The sequence below is a fragment of the Notothenia rossii genome, assembly GCF_949606895.1.
Source record: "Notothenia rossii genome assembly, chromosome: 1".
Lineage (NCBI taxonomy): Eukaryota > Metazoa > Chordata > Actinopteri > Perciformes > Nototheniidae > Notothenia > Notothenia rossii.
The window spans coordinates 878,826-901,383 of NC_136912.1; the positions used below are offsets into that span (position 1 = coordinate 878,826).

A 22,558-nucleotide genomic window follows, 5' to 3' on the forward strand; every position below is an offset into this window, starting at 1 on the left:
ATGGAGCTCTAGAGGAGATTCAGGTGATAAGGGGGGGGGGGGGGGGTTACCTTGGTTGCTGATTGGCTAATGGTTACACAAGACAAAACATCGTTATGACATCATAAAGTGGCCAAAATCTGATCAGCTCATTTTCAGACAGGTTTTTATAGAAATGGATCAAAAAGAGAGAAAATCTTTGTTCCTGAAACTTTCAGAGTCTCTTTCCACAGAGGGGACACATGTTGATGTAGAGGAGACATGAAGAAGAGGGGACACATGTTGATGTAGAGGAGACATGGAGAAGAGGGGACACATGTTGATGTAGAAGAGACATGAAGGAGAGGGGACACATGTTGATGTAGAAGAGAGATGGAGAAGAGGGGACACATGTTGATGTAGAAGAGACATGAAGAAGAGGGGACACATGTTGATGTAGAAGAGACATGTTGAAGAGGGGACACATGTTGATGTAGAAGAGACATGAAGAAGAGGGGACACATGTTGATGTAGAAGAGACATGAAGAAGAGGGGACACATGTTGATGTAGAAGAGACATGTTGAAGAGGGGACACATGTTGATGTAGAAGAGACATGGAGAAGAGGGGACACATGTTGATGTAGAAGAGACATGAAGAAGAGGGGACACATGTTGATGTAGAAGAGACATGGAGAAGAGGGGACACATGTTGATGTAGAAGAGACATGGAGAAGAGGGGACACATGTTGATGTAGAAGAGACATGAAGAAGAGGGGACACATGTTGATGTAGAGGAGACATGGAGAAGAGGGGACACATGTTGATGTAGAAGAGACATGAAGAAGAGGGGACACATGTTGATGTAGAAGAGACATGAAGAAGAGGGGACACATGTTGATGTAGAAGAGACATGGAGAAGAGGGGACACATGTTGATGTAGAAGAGACATGAAGAAGAGGGGACACATGTTGATGTAGAGGAGACATGAAGAAGAGGGGACACATGTTGATGTAGAAGAGACATGAAGAAGAGGGGACACATGTTGATGTAGAAGAGACATGAAGAAGAGGGGACACATGTTGATGTAGAGGAGACATGGAGAAGAGGGGACACATGTTGATGTAGAAGAGACATGGAGAAGAGGGGACACATGTTGATGTAGAAGAGACATGAAGAAGAGGGGACACATGTTGATGTAGAAGAGACATGGAGAAGAGGGGACACATGTTGATGTAGAAGAGACATGGAGAAGAGGGGACACATGTTGATGTAGAAGAGACATGGAGAAGAGGGGACACATGTTGATGTAGAAGAGACATGAAGAAGAGGGGACACATGTTGATGTAGAAGAGACATGGAGACATGAATTTTGCATAAAAGGTGATCTTTAAATAATACCTGGGATATCGCACGTCTGCCATCTTGGTGTTTTCTCCGAACTCCTTCTTCAGGAAGTCCTCCAGCGGAGCAGACTCGTACGGCCGGGAGCCCCGAAACACCTGCTCCTTCATCCTGAAGTACAGGCACTGCAGGTACTCCATCGACTTACCTACACACACACACACACACACACACACACACACACACACACACACACACACACACACACACACACACACACACACACACACACACACACACACACACACACACACACACACACACACACACACACACACACACACACACACACACACACACACACACACACACACACACACACACACACACACACACACACACACACACACACACACACAGGTTTTCATCCTGGTTCTGGTTCTGGTTCTAGTACGGTTTGTTGTGTTGTGGTTCTGACCGTGGACGATGGCGAGGGCCATGATGCCCCCGGTGCTGGTTCCTGCCACCCAGTCGAAGAGCTCTCTGGTGGGCCGGCCGGCCTCCCTCTCCAGAGCGATCAGCATCTGGATCAGAACCAGACCTTTGATCCCGCCGCCGTCCAGACACAGCAGCCGGTCCAGCCTAAAGACGGGGGTAAACAAAAATATATCTAATTCACCGTATAATGTGTTGGTACTTCCTGTTAAAGCGTTATGGCTATCACTTGCAGAGCAGTTATTAAGCGTTTAAATGAGAGACTGTCCATTTAGATAAACAACATGTGATAACTATATCGTCAACAACGTTTTTGTAATTACTCTCATCTCGACATTTGGACTTTATTCTTAATATTAGAAAGTTCTGATTTTATATTGAAATTCTCAAAATTCTTACTTTTTTCTGAATTTCTGAAAATTCAAAAAATGTTCTCAAAATCTCCAAAATGTTGACCTTTTACTCAAAATCGTGACGTTTTTTTTTTATTCCCCAAATGTCTATAATTTTTGCTCAAATTTCTGACATTTTGCTCAAAATTCTGACATTTTGCACAAAATGTCAAAAATGTTGACTATTTTCTCATAATCTCAATTGTTTTGCTTCTTTACTACAAATTCCGGCTTTTTTCAAAAAATACTTAAAATTCGTATTTTTTCTGAAATGTTGACTTTTTTCTGATAAACTGAAAATGTTGACTTTTTTCTGATAAACTCGAAAACGGAGACTTTTAAAAAAGAAATCAGATTTTTTTCCTGAAATTCTTACCTTTTTCTAAAATTCTCAATTATGACTTTTTTCTGAAATATGATCTCTAATATAAAGTCAACATATGCATTGCTGCTAGAGCCTAACCGGAAGAACTCAGACATTAGCGTTTAAAGGGGGGGGGCCTTCCTAAAAATAATATTATTATTAATTCCATTATAGTGTTTCTCTGCTGGGAAATAACCATGAAGAAGATCACTCACTTCCTGTTCTGCTCTCTGGACCCGTCCACTTCAGAGGATCCTTTGCTCAGCGCACTGAGAGCAGCCCCCGCAAACATGACGTCCTCAAACCCTGCACACACCACAACACACATTTATATCTGACACACACACACCTGGATATCTGACCCACACACACCTGGATATCTGACCCACACACACCTGGATATCTGACCCACACACACCTGGATATCTGACCCACACACACACCTGGATATCTGACCCACACACACCTGGATATCTGACCCACACACACCTGGATATCTGACCCACACACACCTGGATATCTGACCCACACACACCTGGATATCTGACCCACACACACCTGGATATCTGACCCACACACACCTGGATATCTGACCCACACACACCTGGATATCTGACCCACACACACATGGATATCTGACCCACACACACATGGATATCTGACCCACACACACATGGATATCTGACCCGCACACACCTGGATATCTGACCCACACACACCTGGATATCTGACCCACACACACCTGGATATCTGACCCACACACACCTGGATATCTGACCCACACACACATGGATATCTGACCCACACACACACCTGGATATCTGACCCACACACACCTGGATATCTGACCCACACACACACCTGGATATCTGACCCACACACACCTGGATATCTGACACACACACACATGGATATCTGACACACACACACCTGGATATCTGACCCACACAAACACCTGGATATCTGACCCACACACACCTGGATATCTGACCCACACACACCTGGATATCTGACCCACAACACACATTTATATCTGACACACACACACCTGGATATCTGACCCACACACACCTGGATATCTGACCCACACACACTTGGATATCTGACCCACACACACCTGGATATCTGACCCACACACACTTGGATATCTGACCCACACACACCTGGATATCTGACCCACACACCTGGATATCTGACACACACACACCTGGATATCTGACCCACACACACCTGGATATCTGACCCACACACACCTGGATATCTGACCCACAACACACATTTATATCTGACACACACACACCTGGATATCTGACCCACACACACCTGGATATCTGACCCACACACACCTGAATATCTGACCCACACACCTGGATATCTGACCCACAACACACATTTATATCTGACACACACACACCTGGATATCTGACCCACACACACCTGGATATCTGACCCACACACACTTGGATATCTGACCCACACACACCTGGATATCTGACCCACACACACTTGGATATCTGACACACACACACCTGGATATCTGACCCACACACTTGGATATCTGACCCACACACACCTGGATATCTGACCCACACACCTGGATATCTGACCCACAACACACATTTATATCTGACACACACACACCTGGATATCTGACCCACACACACTTGGATATCTGACCCACACACACCTGGATATCTGACCCACACACCTGGATATCTGACCCACAACACACATTTATATCTGACCCACACACCTGGATATCTGACCCACAACACACATTTATATCTGACACACACACACCTGGATATCTGACCCACACACACCTGGATATCTGACCCACACACACCTGGATATCTGACCCACAACACACATTTATATCTGACACACACACACCTGGATATCTGACCCACACACACCTGGATATCTGACCCACACACACCTGGATATCTGACCCACAACACACATTTATATCTGACACACACACACCTGGATATCTGACCCACACACACCTGGATATCTGACCCACAACACACATTTATATCTGACACACACACACCTGGATATCTGACCCACACACACCTGGATATCTGACCCACAAACACCTGGATATCTGACCCACAACACACATTGACAATCATTTTAAAACAAACAATAGACATGTATGTTTCCCCAGTAGACATGATATTTACTGGAAATCAGCAAAAAAAAATGAGAGATTTAGATGTGATAAACAGAGCACAGGTGTTTTTTTTGGCGGGGGGGGGGGGGGGGGGGGGGGTCAGCTGTTACCTATGCCAGGTGTTTTGGTCTTGACGAGGAGGGGGGGCGGGCTGCCGGGGGAGGGGGGGTGGCAGCGCTGCACCCCTACACTACACAGCATGTCCAGCAGGATCTTTCTATTAGGACCTTCATGTTAACACGGGTTAGACATGCGCGCACACACACACACACACACACACACACACACACACACACACACACACACACACACACACACACACACACACACACACACACACACACACACACACACACACACACACACACACACACACACACACACACACACACACACACACACACACACACACACACACACACCAAGCAAAGAGAGAGGAACAGGAGCAGCTGTTAGCAAACACCATGCATCCTAAACACATCCATTAATGACGCAATCAAATCAGAAATAACAAATATACTCGTGCTATAGAAACATATTCAGTTAATGCAATCCCTTTAATAACGCTGGCATTATAACTAAACTAGCTTCATTATTAAATATAAACTTTAATATAAAACAGAGAAAAGCAACCATCTAGTCTTTTTAGACAATACGATCCTATGACTGAAAACACTCAAGTTTTGGAGACATTTTAAATAAAAATATCTCGCATTAAGTGATTTTGATTAAATATCACAATGGTAGTTTGTGCCAATCTTTTTTTAAAGAAAAAATGCTTTTGTAAATGTGCATTAAGTATTGTGTTTCAGAGTGTTATAGCAATCTAATTAAATACAACTATTCCCTCTGTAGTTATTGTTAAATCCATCATCCTGCCCTCTGCTGTTCAGAAGGAGAACAGAGGAGCAGTTGATTGCAATTTATAAACAACTCACAGACCAGATATTTATTTTGTTTTGAAACCTCTTATCCATTTCCCTCTTCTCTAGACACGTTTATGTATTCATCTCACACTATCTCTGCAGTTACAACTTGCTTATTGACCCTTTACAGACACTTCATGCATTCTAACCATTCATTATGTTGAGACGAGACTAGTGATTCTTTTAAAGTCAGAACATACCTTTGGTTTTCCATGCAGCAGCTTTAGTGGAAGCGTTAGTGTCTCTACTTTAAAGAGTCCTCTCCTGCTGATGTTCAGGTGTATATCAGTATGTAGTGTCTCTACTTTAAAGAGTCCTCTCCTGCTGATGTTCAGGTGTATATCAGTATGTAGTGTCTCTACTTTAAAGAGTCCTCTCCTGCTGATGTTCAGGTGTATATCAGTATGTAGTGTCTCTACTTTAAAGAGTCCTCTCCTGCTGATGTTCAGGTGTATATCAGTATGTAGTGTCTCTACTTTAAAGAGTCCTCTCCTGCTGATGTTCAGGTGTATATCAGTATGTAGTGTCTCTACTTTAAAGAGTCCTCTCCTGCTGATGTTCAGGTGTATATCAGTATGTAGTGTCTCTACTTTAAAGAGTCCTCTCCTGCTGATGTTCAGGTGTATATCAGTATGTAGTGTCTCTACTTTAAAGAGTCCTCTCCTGCTGATGTTCAGGTGTATATCAGTATGTAGTGTCTCTACTTTAAAGAGTCCTCTCCTGCTGATGTTCAGGTGTATATCAGTATGTAGGGTCTCTACTTTAAAGAGTCCTCTCCTGCTGATGTTCAGGTGTATATCAGTATGTAGTGTCTCTACTTTAAAGAGTCCTCTCCTGCTGATGTTCAGGTGTATATCAGTATGTAGTGTCTCTACTTTAAAGAGTCCTCTCCTGCTGATGTTCAGGTGTATATCAGTATGTAGTGTCTCTACTTTAAAGAGTCCTCTCCTGCTGATGTTCAGGTGTATATCAGTATGTAGTGTCTCTACTTTAAAGAGTCCTCTCCTGCTGATGTTCAGGTGTATATCAGTATGTAGTGTCTCTACTTTAAAGAGTCCTCTCCTGCTGATGTTCAGGTGTATATCAGTATGTAGTGTCTCTACTTTAAAGAGTCCTCTCCTGCTGATGTTCAGGTGTATATCAGTATGTAGTGTCTCTACTTTAAAGAGTCCTCTCCTGCTGATGTTCAGGTGTATATCAGTATGTAGTGTCTCTACTTTAAAGAGTCCTCTCCTGCTGATGTTCAGGTGTATATCAGTATGTAGTGTCTCTACTTTAAAGAGTCCTCTCCTGCTGATGTTCAGGTGTATATCAGTATGTAGTGTCTCTACTTTAAAGAGTCCTCTCCTGCTGATGTTCAGGTGTATATCAGTATGTAGTGTCTCTACTTTAAAGAGTCCTCTCCTGCTGATGTTCAGCTGTATATCCGTATGTAGTGTCTCTACTTTAAAGAGTCCTCTCCTGCTGATGTTCAGGTGTATATCAGTATGTAGTGTCTCTACTTTAAAGAGTCCTCTCCTGCTGATGTTCAGGTGTATATCAGTATGTAGTGTCTCTACTTTAAAGAGTCCTCTCCTGCTGATGTTCAGCTGTATATCCGTATGTAGTGTCTCTACTTTAAAGAGTCCTCTCCTGCTGATGTTCAGGTGTATATCAGTATGTAGTGTCTCTACTTTAAAGAGTCCTCTCCTGCTGATGTTCAGGTGTATATCAGTGTGTAGTGTCTCTACTTTAAAGAGTCCTCTCCTGCTGATGTTCAGGTGTATATCAGTATGTAGTGTCTCTACTTTAAAGAGTCCTCTCCTGCTGATGTTCAGGTGTATATCAGTGTGTAGTGTCTCTACTTTAAAGAGTCCTCTCCTGCTGATGTTCAGGTGTATATCAGTATGTAGTGTCTCTACTTTAAAGAGTCCTCTCCTGCTGATGTTCAGGTGTATATCAGTATGTAGAGTCTCTACTTTAAAGAGTCCTCTCCTGCTGATGTTCAGGTGTATATCAGTATGTAGTGTCTCTACTTTAAAGAGTCCTCTCCTGCTGATGTTCAGGTGTATATCAGTATGTAGTGTCTCTACTTTAAAGAGTCCTCTCCTGCTGATGTTCAGGTGTATATCAGTATGTAGTGTCTCTACTTTAAAGAGTCCTCTCCTGCTGATGTTCAGGTGTATATCAGTATGTAGTGTCTCTACTTTAAAGAGTCCTCTCCTGCTGGTGTTCAGGTGTATATCAGTATGTAGTGTCTCTACTTTAAAGAGTCCTCTCCTGCTGATGTTCAGGTGTATATCAGTATGTAGTGTCTCTACTTTAAAGAGTCCTCTCCTGCTGATGTTCAGGTGTATATCAGTATGTAGTGTCTCTACTTTAAAGAGTCCTCTCCTGCAGATGTTCAGCTGTATATCAGTATGTAGTGTCTCTACTTTAAAGAGTCCTCTCCTGCTGATGTTCAGGTGTATATCAGTATGTAGTGTCTCTACTTTAAATAGTCACAGCAATTATTTTCACCCTCTGTCTGAAACCAGAGCCCATTCTGCTCTGTTGGCCTATCACGTACGAGTGCGAGCCAATAAACACTTCAGGAAAGGGGGAAAAAACCCAAAAGAAGAATAGAGCCTCTTTACACAAGACTACATAAAGTGAACACTGGCCTGTTTTAGGGTTAGCATAAACTCACCCTAACCCTCATGTCCCTCCCCTCTCCTCTCACCTTTGCTGGTGCGAGCAGCGATGAGTCCAGGTGTTTCTCCCAGGTCGTTGTGGATCTCCACGTCCGCCCCGAACACGATCAGAGCTTTGATCAGCTCCATGTGATCCATCTGAGGAACACAGCCACACACAGGGTGTGGAGACACGCTTTGGTTTGGAGGTCGATTGACAAAGATGTCCCTCCGCCTGGCAGCAAAGAGAACACACACACACACACACACACACACACACACACACACACACACACACACACACACACACACACACACACACACACACACACACACACACACACACACACACACACACACACACACACACACACACACACACACACACACACACACACACACACACACACACACACACACACACACACACACACACACACACACACACACACACACACACACACACACCTTCATGGCGACGTGCAGCGCCGTGTTTCCGTGCTGGCCCTTCAGGTTGGCGTTGGCTCCGTGTGTGAGCAGCACCATGGCCGCCCCGAAGCGCCCCCTCCTGGTGAGGATATGAAGCGCGCTCTCTCCGGTCTTACTGAGGTAGTTCACTGCGCAGCCGTGCTCCAGCAGCAGGCGGCACATCTGGAGAAAGAGAGGCGGGGAGGGGGGATATTTAAACATCATCTTAACGTGTCGAGTCAACCAGAATCAGAATCTTTGCTGGTTACGCAGAGGTCAGAAGAGTTTCATTGCCATTTCTAAACTGTAGCTGCTGAGCATCTGATGATGACACCTTTGAATCTTGAAAAGAGGCATACATAAATATTAAAGATAGAAGATATAAAAATTAAAATTTACAAAATACACGTCCAGTTCAACTTTAAAAACCTCAATCCATGTATTATTCCTCACATGTGTGTCGTGGTTTGGAAGCGACACAACAACTCAACTATACATCAGAGCGGTGTTGACCCTTCCTGTTCCCTGGTCTCAGAGCCAATGGGATCTCTCCACTTCCTGTTCCCTGGTCTCAGAGCCAATGGGATCTCTCCACTTCCTGTTCCCTGGTCTCAGAGCCAATGGGATCTCTCCACTTCCTGTTCCCTGGTCTCAGAGCCAATGGGATCTCTCCACTTCCTTTTCCCTGGTCTCAGAGCCAATGGGATCTCTCCACTTCCTGTTCCCTGGTCTCAGAGCCAATGGGATCTCTCCACTTCCTTTTCCCTGGTCTCAGAGCCAATGGAATCTCTCCACTTCCTGTTCCCTGGTCTCAGAGCCAATGGGATCTCTCCATAGGATTTAGGAAAATAGCTGGAAATAACATCTGTGGAAAACGAACCTGTTTGATAAATGCACGTTTTGTTCAGCCGGATAATCTCCACATGTCTACTTTTATAATGTTCTAATCATAAATCTAATGTCCAAAAGCTAAATGCTAACGTAATGCTTTAAAGGAGCTACAGCCGAGTCCAGCAGCACGACTTCAACGTCACGCCAACTTCTGATCCATATTCAAACACACAGATTCTAGATGGAAGGAGTTGAAGCGTTTGTTTGAACAGTCTGCAGGAGGCAGGGACTTGCTTTCAAGCAGAACAGAAACTAACTTAGAGGAGTGTTTACGTGTTCGGGGTAATGACGTACAACGACCTCCACGACTTCTGTAGTCCTATTCAGCCACTTGGTAACAACCATCGTTTCTCAGACACGTCCACTCTTCAGAGATCACCAGTGGGGTCACTGCTGATGATTTAATGTAGAACAAAACGTGATCCGTCTCTTCAATGAGTCTCAACCACAGACCTTAGATCAGATACTTTCCTAAACCCTATGGAGAGATCCCATTGGCTCTGAGACCAGGGAACAGGAAGTGGAGAGATCCCATTGGCTCTGAGACCAGGGACCAGGAAGTGGAGAGATCCCATTGGCTCTGAGACCAGGGAACAGGAAGTGATGAAATGCTAACTCACTTCCTTTAGGACTCGTCACTGAACCGCTCTATATGGATGTATATGATAATCAGTCTGGATTTATGATGTAATGTTCCCACCTCAGCAGTTTTGCTCCAGTGCAGCGGCGTTCCTCCGTACAGAGAGTCTTCAGCCTGCAGCTGCCCGGCGTCGGCCTTCAGGATCTCCTCCACACAGCTGGCAAGAAAACACAACATTTAATAAACTACATTTGAGTTAAAAGTGGTTTAAAGCCGAAAGACTCACGAGGGAAGCCTTAAAACAGGTTTAAATATCCTGGGAATTGAAAAGAAAAGTGGTTTAAAGGTCAAAGGTCAAAGATGGGTTCGGGTAACACTAAAACGGGTACATGTGTTGTCTGGGGATGAACATGGATGAAGGAGAAGGATGAAAGGAATATAAAAAGGTTAGAAAATGGTCAAAAGAAGTATAATTTCACAGGAAGACGAGGGCTGGAGGAACGTGAGAAGCTGCAACTCGGACTTCTTTGAAATCCAGGCTGAAGACGCTGCTTTGATGGAACTCTTCACATCTCACACTGTAACCTTCATGTCCCTGTGTTATTCATGTTTCATTATCTTTGCTTTTGAATGTTTCTAATGTGTGTTATGCTCTTAATCTCTTTCATGTTTGTAAAGCACTTTGAATTGCCTTGTGTTGAAAAGTTCTGTAGAAATGTGTTTTTGTCCCGGATTAATTCAAATGTACAGAAAGAAGGACTAAACCCCTCCATAAAAGATTCTCTCTCTTTTTGATCCATTTCTTTATAAACCTGTCTGAAAATGAGCTGATCACATTTTGGACACTTTATGATGTCATAACGATGGTTTTGTCTTGTGTAACCATTAGCCAATCAGCAACCAAGGTACCCCCCCACCCCCCCCTTATCACCTGAGTCTCCTCCTAGAGCTCCATTGAGTTCTTTGTAACCAAATCTCCGTCATGCGGCTTTCACACCAGCGCTTTCCCCGTTCTAGCTCCGTGCTAGAGCTCTTCATCTCCGGTTTCCCTTTTCTGCTCCCGCTCTGTTCACACCGCCCAGAGCCCGACTGGTGCTGCTGCGTCATGACGTCACCGTTTACATCGCTGATTTGCTCCCCCAACGGCGTTACGGCGCTCACCACAACAACAACAATGGGGGACTGCGTGGGGTGGATGATCGTGTTGCTTTTAATCACACGAAGCCAGATTGAATGAAATAACGACTTCTCCAACCTTATGCTTTTCTCCAGAGTGCCGTGGTTCATTGTTTATTCATGTGTTTCAGCGGCATGTACCGACCGCTGCAGTGCTGCTCGTCCACGGGAGTTTATTCTCCCGTTAGCTCCGGGTTAGCTAATACTTTAGAGCGGCCTCTCTAAAGTATTCACTGTCTGACTGTCACACAAGCAGCTGATACGTATCCCCAGCTCCCCTTAAGTGAATGTGTGTCAGTCTGAATTGACGCTGTTTGGCATCACAACGCTGTTATGAAAGTGTCTCTGGTATAAAATGGGTGATGTTACCATAGCAACCGAAGCTAGACTGACTACTTGCTATTGCTATCCTATTGTGGCATAAGCCGTTTTCTACAGGAACATTTTACCGGCGTATTTTTCATTATGATTCTACTTGTGATAGTCGGACACGACAACCTGTGCAGCCCATGGATTGATTCCATCCGATAGCTGCTATAATACAAAACAAAATGTCTGCCTCTCTCCACAATGATCAATAACAGTGAACGATGGTCAGAGTAAGGTCAAATAAACAGAATCACACGAAGCCTGGTTAGTGCTGCCTGACTTTAGAAAGTGTGTTTCTTTTAATAAGTGTGTGGTTGGTTCTAGTCACTTTGCTCAGCCCTGCTTGTAGGCAGGCATGAGGAGACCCTTCAGTCGACCCATGTTCAGGGGAGGTGGGTTTAGTTTCCTGCACGCCTCGACGTAAGCGACGCCGCCTCTTAGCTCCGAAGCTCTTGCCTCTAGACCGACAATTCTTTGGAGCTGGAAGTGAACCGGATTCCGGAGCTAAGAGGCGGCGCCGCAAAACACGTTGGTGTGAAAGGGGCATCAGAGGGGCGTGGGGAGGGGCTCCTTGTTTTCATCTAAAGTAACAGACAGAGAATCAGCACTTTGGAAAAAGGGCTGAAACAGAGGGGATTATGGGTAATTCTGCAATGATCTGTTTGTTGTTTCAGCCAATCAGAGACAGGCTCTGGATATATCTGAGGCCTGTGATATATTGATGAAAAACCTTTAAGTTGTTTCTTGTTTTTCGTTGTCATCGGCTTTTGATTAAAGCTCGCTTGTTGTCTTTTTACTACATTTAGGTCCTATTTTCCCAACCCAGACCCTCACCCCTTCTCGCTGTACTTCATGGCGCTGTGGATGGGGTACCCCACCCCTCCGATGACATCACACTTGGCTCCGCCCCCCAGCAGAGCTTTGACGGACTCGACTCGGCCGAGGCGACAGGAAACGTGCAGCGGCGTCTCCCCGTGGAGATTCAGCTCGTTCACGCCCGAACACATCCGAGAGCACATGACCTGAGGGAGGGAGGGGGGGGGAAGAGGGTTAACACGCAGCGTGATTCAAGCTTTAAAGCAAGGCAAGTTGAATGATTACACAGCACCTTTCAACACAAGGCAATTCAAAGTGCTTTACAATCATGAAAGACATGAAGCATTAAGAAATAGTGCGGCAGAAACATATCATAAAATGGCATTTAAAAGACTCATGAAAGATAACATGAACACGAGCTACAGTCAGTGTGCGATGTGAATGAAAGCAAACAGGAAAGTCTCCAGCCTGGATTTGAAAGCAGTCAGAGTTGCAGCGGACCCGCAGGTTTCTGGGAGTTTGTTCCAGATCACAAATGTATTTTAGCCCTAAACCATTCAATGCTTTATAATCCAGTGTTTGTGGCTTTTAAACCACTTCTCTTTCAAACTCCCAGGATTAGGATATCTAACCTGTCTTTAGACTTCATGAATCCGTGGCCTTTAAAACACTTTTCGGTGATTGCTGGTGGTTTCTCGTAGTTTCCTCCGGGCAGTGACCCCTCACCTTGATGATGGCGGGCGTGTCCTGCTTGGCAGCGCAGTGCATGGGCGTCTCTCCGTCCTGGTCCTTGATGTCGGTTCGAGCCTGGCTCTCCTCCAGCAGCTCCGTCACACACGCCGTGTCACCGCGCTCACACGCCCGGTGCAGAGGCGTCTGACCCGAGGCGTCCCGGGAGTTAATCTGACTGCACAGAGACAGAGAGGGCAAGAGTACACACATCCTTTACTCAGTAGAAGTACACACATCCTTTACTCAGTAGAAGTACACACATCCTTTACTCAGTAGAAGTACACACATCCTTTACTCAGTAGAAGTACACACATCCGTTACTAAGTAGAAGTACACACATCCGCTACTAAGTAGAAGTACACACATCCGCTACTAAGTAGAAGTACACACATCCGTTACTCAGTAGAAGTACACACATCCTTTACTCAGTAGAAGTACACACATCCGTTACTAAGTAGAAGTACACACATCTGCTACTCAGTAGAAGTACACACATCCGTTACTAAGTAGAAGTACACACATCCGCTACTAAGTAGAAGTACACACATCCGCTACTAAGTAGAAGTACACACATCCGTTACTAAGTAGAAGTACACACATTCGTTAATAAGTAGGAGTACACACATCCGTTACTAAGTAGAAGTACACACATCCGTTAATAAGTAGAAGTACACACATCCGTTACTCAGTAGAAGTATACACATCCGTTACTCAGTAGAAGTACACACATCCGCTACTAAGTAGAAGTACACACATCCGTTAATAAGTAGAAGTACACACATCCGTTACTAAGTAGAAGTACACACATCTGTTACTCAGTAGAAGTACACACATCCGTTACTAAGTAGAAGTACACACATCCGTTACTATATAGAAGTACACACATCCGCTACTGATTAGAAGTACACACATCCGTTACTAAGTAGAAGTACACACATCCGTTACTAAGTAGAAGTACACACATCCTTTACTAAGTAGAAGTACACACATCCGTTACTAAGTAGAGCAACAGACATCCTTTACTCAAGTAGAAGCAAAACAGAGAGAGAGGGGTCACACAATGTGATGGAGAGGCACCAGAGAGGGCACAAGTACACACATCCTTTCCTCAAGTAGAAGTACAGATACTGGTGTTTAAAAATACTCTGGTGAAAGTAGAAGTACTGACTAAACGTCTTTACTCAAGTCAAAGTAAAGAGGCTTTGAGATGTACTTCTGGAAGCTGCTGGCAGCTTAAAAAGGGAATAATGTCTTCACCAAAAGACATTAGAAATCACAGATTGATATCAACTAGTATTAAAAGCCAGTGCGAAGAGTCTTCATCACTCGGAGTAAGGCTTTTGTTGGGCGATATATTGTCCCAGGGATAATTACGATTAACGATATAATATTCATTTGAAGACAATTTCCTGCCACTAATAAATCCAACACCAGTACACTCTTTAAAACAGCAATCAACTTGTCATTGTTTTGAATAATTGAGTTGCAAATAAATGTGAATTTGAGATACGTACATGAGTTTGTATTTATTTTTAAAAGACACAATAGCAAATGTTTTCGTAACGCAGATAAAGAGTTTATGGGATTGATCCAGCGAGTCCTTTGCTGATCACATCTTACTCAACTCAACAAACCAATACGTGGGTTTAGAGCGAAGCAACTTCTTTAGCACTTTATGAAACTCACCTCTGGACGTAGTTGTGTTTGAGGCACTCTCTCAGACCCGTCTCCACGGCGATGTGGGCGGAGCTCCAGTCGGGGTGGCTGCGAAGGCAGTCCACGATTGGCTGAGCTGACTCCGCCTTCAGAGGAAGTGTCTCATAGAAGGGGCGGAGCTTCAGGGCGTACTGCGGGAACCAGTTCATGGCGTCTTCCTCCGAGCCGACCTGAAACAGCCTGTAGAAACACAGAGACACAGAGAGACAGAGAGACACAGAGAGACACAGAGACACAGAGAGACAGAGAGACACAGAGAGACAGAGAGACAGAGAGACAGAGAGAGACACAGAGAGACACAGAGACACAGAGAGACACAGAGAGACACAGAGACACAGAGAGACACAGAGAGACACAGAGAGACAGAGAGAGACACAGAGACACAGAGAGACACAGAGACACAGAGAGACAGAGAGAAAGAGAGACAGAGAGAGACACAGAGAGACAAAGAGACACAGAGAGACACAGAGACAGCAGAGAGACAGAGAGACACAGAGAGACAGAGAGACAGAGAGAGACACAGAGACACAGAGAGACACAGAGAGACACAGAGAGACACAGAGACACAAAGAGACACAAAGAGACACAGAGAGACAGAGAGAGACACAGAGAGACAGAGAGACACAGAGACACAGAGAGACACAGAGAGACACAGAGACACAGAGAGACAGAGAGACACAGAGACACAGAGAGACACAGAGAGACACAGAGAGACACAGAGACACAGAGAGACAGAGAGAGACACAGAGGGACACAGAGGGACAGAGGGACACAGAGAGACACAGAGAGACACAGAGAGAGACAGAGAGACACACAAAGAGACAGAGAGACAGAGACACAAAGAGACACAGAGAGACACAGAGAGAGACAAAGAGAGAGAGACACAGAGAGACAGAGACACAAAGAGACACAGAGAGACACAGAGAGGCAGAGAGACACAGAGAGACACAGAGACAAAGAGAGAGAGACACAGAGAGACACAGAGAGGCAGAGAGACACAGAGAGACAGAGAGACAAAGAGAGAGAGACAAAGAGAGAGAGAGAGACACAGAGAGACACAGAGAGATACAGAGAGACAGAGAGACAAAGAGAGAGAGACAGACAGACACAGAGAGAGACAGAGAGACACAGAGAGGCAGAGAGACACAGAGAGACAGAGAGACACAGAGAGACACAGAGAGGCAGAGAGACACAGAGAGACAGACAGACACAGAGAGAGACAGAGAGACACAGAGAGGCAGAGAGACACAGAGAGACAGAGAGACACAGAGAGACAGAGAGACACAGAGAGACACAGAGAGGCAGAGAGACACAGAGAGACAGAGAGACAGAGAGACACAGAGAGAGACAGAGAGACACAGAGAGACAGAGAGACACAGAGAGACACAGAGAGTCAGAGAGACACAGAGAGACAGAGAGAGACAGAGAGAGACAGAGAGACAGAGAGACACAGAGAGAGACAGAGAGACACAGAGAGACAGAGAGACAGAGAGACACAGAGAGAGACAGAGAGACACAGAGAGAGACAGAGAGACACAGAGAGAGACAGAGAGACACAGAGAGACAGAGAGACAGAGAGACACAGAGAGACAGAGAGACACAGAGAGACAGAGAGACACAGAGAGAGACAGAGAGACACAGAGAGACACAGAGACACAGAGAGACAGAGAGACACAGAGAGAGACAGAGAGACACAGAGAGACAGAGAGACACAGAGAGACAGAGAGACACAGAGAGACACAGAGAGACAGAGAGACACAGAGAGACAGAGAGACACAGAGAGAGACAGAGAGACACAGAGAGACAGAGAGACACAGAGAGACACAGAGAGGCAGACACACAGAGAGAGAGACAGAGAGACACAGAGAGACAGTTAATCGTTATTAAAGAGCAACTTGCAGGTTTTGTGATTTACTACATTTATGCTTAACCTTGCCTGAAAATTACAATTAAAAAAGTGAATGCAGGATTTGATATGTTTTACGAGACATAAGGAATTCAGAGGAAAAGGAGCAATTTTGAGCTCTGCTTCTAAGAACTGCTTTTTTTAACGTCATACGTCAAACGCGTCATATTACGTCACATGGGGGAGTTAACTTTCTCTGACTCTTTCTCTGCCCAATCCGCAGTAGTAGTTTGTAGTTGGTTTGAGCGGTTGTGTTTCAGTGAGCTGGTAGTTTAACATTGCATTTCACCATTTGTAATCATGGTGAGCTGGAGTTTGTGCAGGTTTTACAAACTCAAGCCTGTCAGGGCATCGAGTCCACAGTTTCCCTCAAGGGAAAGGACCGGAGCTAGAGTTCGTTCCTGGGTGCGTTGTGCATCCACCTCCCTGCAGCACATACTCTCCACAGCTTTATCAGGAAACCGTATTACTTCTCCCCCCCCCCCTTCGCTGCTCTCTCTCTCTCCCCTCCGGTACACGGCACCGTAAGACGTAGTGTGGAGTTGCATTAGGTAACGCTGTGGTGGCTGTACTGCTCCAGCCGTCTACTTTGTGTTTGTTTCCCCCTGTCTGTGTTGTTTGTGTGTGCGTGGTGGCTGTCACTCCTGGCTCCTGGCTCAACCTCCACTCACCTGCTGCAATCAGCTGTGCACCCTCCCCGGCTACACACCTGCTTTCCATCAAGCCATTTACAACGGCATATCAACGGAGGCTCCACAACCTTTCTCCGCCAGATCGTCAAGTATCAGCCGTATCTCTCTCCCCTCCGGTACACAGCACCGTAGTGTGGAGTTGCATTAGGTAACGAGAGGTACGGCTGATACTTGCTCATTAGTTTCTGTTATGGATCAGTATCAACAGTCCTGCCAGTAACGTTACTATATTATCAATGCTACTTTAGTTATAGCCTGATATATGATAGCTAACTTTACAATGTTGTGATGTGAGGTTAGCTAACATTCTGTAGCTAACGCCGGTCACTCACCAAGATAGCTGCCCTGTTCTCCTCTGGTTCTCCTCACACCACAGCTCCATTTCTTTCCGATGGCCGTTATTTGTTCTAATCCTTGGCTGCTCCTGGTCTCTTGGACGCCTAGCAGGCTCATAATTATAATCATATGCATTTGAATATATAGTTTCGACCTCTTCTGTGTCAAAACTGGCATTGTGATCCATGTTTATTCATACGTTAGACCGGCCGCTCTCCCCCATGTTACGTCACACACGGGAGGACACGTGCGGAGGCTTTTTTATGCGGAAGTGAAAATGTCTTACTAAAACGACGCCAGATGTCACTGTAGTGTATATTTCTGTATATCTTTTTGAAAATAGAGTGTATTCATCATTTTCCGACACATTTATTCACTGGTGTCTCTAACCTGCAAGTTGCTCTTTAACAGGGACGACAAGATACCAGAATCTCAGTTATCAAGAAACTTGGATGTTGTATGTGTTGGACCCTGAAGGCAGCATCTCCCTGGTCCAATGGGATTCCTCCATGTGATTTTGGGTTATTGTAGAATATAATCTCTTTGTCAAACAAACGTTTATGATGCTTACACGTTTAGTTAGCAGGATAATCTCCACATGTTAACACCACTCCGCTAAAGGAGGCTAATGTTGGGCTATAAAGGAACTACAGCAAGGTCACATGACTTCACGTCACCACCGCTAAGCTAAAGGAGGCTAATGTTGGGCTATAAAGGAACTACAGCACGGTCACATGACTTCACGTCACCACCGCTAAGCTAAAGGAGGCTAATGTTGGGCTATAAAGGAACTACAGCACGGTCACATGACTTCACGTCACCACCGCTAAGCTAAAGGAGGCTAATGTTGGGCTATAAAGGAACTACAGCACGGTCACATGACTTCACGTCACCACCGCTAAGCTAAAGGAGGCTAATGTTGGGCTATAAAGGAACTACAGCACGGTCACATGACTTCACGTCACCACCGCTAAGCTAAAGGTGGCTAATGTTGGGCTATAAAGGAACTAGAGCACGGTCACATGACTTCAACTCACCACCGCTAAGCTAAAGGAGGCTAATGTTGGGCTATAAAGGAACTACAGCACGGTCACATGACTTCACGTCACCACCGCTAAGCTAAAGGAGGCTAATGTTGGGCTATAAAGGAACTACAGCAAGGTCACATGACTTCACGTCACCACCGCTAAGCTAAAGGAGGCTAATGTTGGGCTATAAAGGAACTACAGCAAGGTCACATGACTTCACGTCACCACCGCTAAGCTAAAGGAGGCTAATGTTGGGCTATAAAGGAACTACAGCAAGGTCACATGACTTCACGTCACCACCGCTAAGCTAAAGGAGGCTAATGTTGGGCTATAAAGGAACTACAGCAAGGTCACATGACTTCACGTCACCACCGCTAAGCTAAAGGAGGCTAATGTTGGGCTATAAAGGAACTACAGCACGGTCACATTACTTCACGTCACCACCGCTAAGCTAAAGGAGGCTAATGTTGGGCTATAAAGGAACTACAGCACGGTCACATGACTTCACGTCACCACCGCTAAGCTAAAGGAGGCTAATGTTGGGCTATAAAGGAACTACAGCACGGTCACATGACTTCACGTCACCACCGCTAAGCTAAAGGAGGCTAATGTTGGGCTATAAAGGAACTACAGCACGGTCACATGACTTCACGTCACCACCGCTAAGCTAAAGGTGGCTAATGTTGGGCTATAAAGGAACTAGAGCACGGTCACATGACTTCAACTCACCACCGCTAAGCTAAAGGAGGCTAATGTTGGGCTATAAAGGAACTACAGCACGGTCACATGACTTCACGTCACCACCGCTAAGCTAAAGGTGGCTAATGTTGGGCTATAAAGGAACTACAGCACGGTCACATTACTTCACGTCACCACCGCTAAGCTAAAGGAGGCTAATGTTGGGCTATAAAGGAACTACAGCACGGTCACATGACTTCACGTCACCACCGCTAAGCTAAAGGAGGCTAATGTTGGGCTATAAAGGAACTACAGCACGGTCACATGACTTCACGTCACCACCGCTAAGCTAAAGGAGGCTAATGTTGGGCTATAAAGGAACTACAGCACGGTCACATGACTTCACGTCACCACCGCTAAGCTAAAGGAGGCTAATGTTGGGCTATAAAGGAACTACAGCACGGTCGCATGACTTCACGTCACCACCGCTAAGCTAAAGGAGGCTAATGTTGGGCTATAAAGGAACTACAGCACGGTCACATGACTTCATGTCACCACCGCTAAGCTAAAGGAGGCTAATGTTGGGCTATAAAGGAACTACAGCACGGTCACATGACTTCACTTCACCACCGCTAAGCTAAAGGAGGCTAATGTTGGGCTATAAAGGAACTACAGCACGGTCACATGACTTCACTTCACCAGCGCTAAGCTAAAGGAGGCTAATGTTGGGCTATAAAGGAACTCCAGCACGGTCACATGACTTCACGTCACCACCGCTAAGCTAAAGGAGGCTAATGTTGGGCTATAAAGGAACTACAGCACGGTCACATGACTTCACGTCACCACCGCTAAGCTAAAGGTGGCTAATGTTGGGCTATAAAGGAACTACAGCACGGTCACATGACTTCACGTATATTCACATTACAATGATGCACTAGTTCAGGGGTTCCCAAACTTTTCAGCCAGCGACCCCCAAAATCACTGTGCCGGAGACTGGCGACCCCCCTTCACGTGAATTGTCAACGGGGGGGGGGGGTTGGTTGTTAGTGAATTGTCACACAAATAACAGTGTTTCCCATACATCGACATACAAACCCCACAGATCCTCAACTCCCCCGTGTCTCACTCATTAAGGCGAGACACGGCAGGCAAAAACATTGTGTTTTATGCACTGGTCAATTTTGATATGTTGTGCTATTTTGATTCCATAAAAAAAATTATTTCAAGCTTTCGGAAGGAAAACGTACAAAATACATATTTAGGTGTTTATTTTACTATAGTTTGTCTATTTGCGTAGATGTCTCCTAAATTCACCAAAAGTTAGCTTTCTAACGTAACTTAAAGTACCGCGCCCGCTGTTTGCACCATGTCATCAGAGGTATCGTTGGAAAGCTCCGTCTCTCCTGCACAATCTCATCGGATCCAAATATGGTAATTTCCTTTGTATCAGCAACCAATCGTGAAAGTACAAGTACACACTGACCTCAGGGTCATGTTGGGCGTCTCGGGGATCATGAGCAGACAGTCCCAGGATTGGCACTGGGTGTTTTTATAAAGCACAATGCGTCCCTCTGTCTTCAGAAGAACCTTCCCTCCTCCTCCATAGTCTGACAGCGGGACATCCCGGACCCGGTAGGGGTTCGTGAAGAGGGTCGACACCGAGGACACGGTGTCCAACAGACGGCCCAGAAACTGCATCGTCACCTGGGGACAAAACAGAGAGAGAGGGGTCACAGAATGTGATGGAGAGGCACCAGAGAGGGCACAAGTTCACACATCCTTTACTCAAGTAGAAGTTCAGATACTCGTGTTTAAAAATACTCTGGTGAAAGTAGAAGTACTGACTAAACCTCTTTCCTCAAGTCAAAGTAAAGAGGCTTTGAAATGTACTTCAGTAAAAAGTACCCATAACTAGCAGCTGTTTTAAAGAGTACCTGACCTCCCTTTATATTAATAGAACAATAATGTCATTGTTAGCTAATGAATGTTTCCATGGTGACCAACGGCAACATGACAACGTTTCCATTGGTCCCTCTTCTTTAGAGAAGACCAGGAAATGATGGATACACGGATCGTGTTCAAATCAATAGGCACGCAATGACTCTAAATAATAATGATCACGCCACCAAACACACATTCAGACTAAAGGAACCAGCCTGTTTGGAAAATGAGAGAAGTAGAAAGTACAGGTATTTGAGTTCAACATGTAAGAAGTAGAAAGTACAGGTATTTGTGTTCAACATGTAAGAAGTAGAAAGTACAGGTATTTGTGTTCAACATGTGAGAAGTAGAAAGTACAGGTATTTGTGTTCAACATGTAAGAAGTAGAAAGTACAGGTATTTGAGTTCAACATGTAAGAAGTAGAAAGTACAGGTATTTGTGTTCAACATGTAAGGAGTAGAAAGTACAGGTATTTGTGTTCAACATGTAAGAAGTAGAAAGTACAGGTATTTGTGTTCAACATGTAAGAAGTAGAAAGTACAGGTATTTGTGTTCATCATGTAAGAAGTAGAAAGTACAGGTATTTGAGTTCAACATGTAAGAAGTAGAAAGTACAGGTATTTGTGTTCAACATGTAAGAAGTAGAAAGTACAGGTATTTGTGTTCATCATGTAAGAAGTAGAAAGTACAGGTATTTGTGTTCAACATGTAAGAAGTAGAAAGTACAGGTATTTGTGTTCATCATGTAAGAAGTAGAAAGTACAGGTATTTGAGTTCAACATGTAAGAAGTAGAAAGTACAGGTATTTGTGTTCAACATGTAAGAAGTAGAAAGTACAGGTATTTGTGTTCAACATGTAAGAAGTAGAAAGTACAGGTATTTGTGTTCATCATGTAAGAAGTAGAAAGTACAGGTATTTGT

The 22,558-nt window shown here is 44.9% G+C and overlaps 1 protein-coding gene across 3 annotated transcripts in view; it reads right to left on the bottom strand.

Moving 5' to 3' along the window:
* The window catches only part of pla2g6 (phospholipase A2, group VI (cytosolic, calcium-independent)), a 37,116-nt gene that overhangs the window by 12,379 nt on the left and 2,179 nt on the right, over positions 1-22,558 (bottom strand). For 2 of the 3 annotated variants that reach the window (XM_079655593.1, XM_079655592.1), the window contains exons 2-12: positions 21,179-21,399; positions 15,026-15,235; positions 13,334-13,514; positions 12,626-12,813; positions 10,367-10,463; positions 8,776-8,958; positions 8,358-8,466; positions 4,841-4,957; positions 2,767-2,857; positions 1,779-1,942; positions 1,358-1,508 (exon numbers count right to left, since the gene is read on the bottom strand). In XM_079655593.1, the coding sequence (XP_079511719.1) occupies positions 1,358-1,508; positions 1,779-1,942; positions 2,767-2,857; positions 4,841-4,957; positions 8,358-8,466; positions 8,776-8,958; positions 10,367-10,463; positions 12,626-12,813; positions 13,334-13,514; positions 15,026-15,235; positions 21,179-21,393 (1,706 nt within the window). In that variant the 5' untranslated portion in view covers positions 21,394-21,399. The remainder of the gene's footprint in view (positions 1-1,357; positions 1,509-1,778; positions 1,943-2,766; positions 2,858-4,840; positions 4,958-8,357; positions 8,467-8,775; positions 8,959-10,366; positions 10,464-12,625; positions 12,814-13,333; positions 13,515-15,025; positions 15,236-21,178; positions 21,400-22,558) is intronic. The other variant, XM_079655594.1, reaches the window with a different exon arrangement.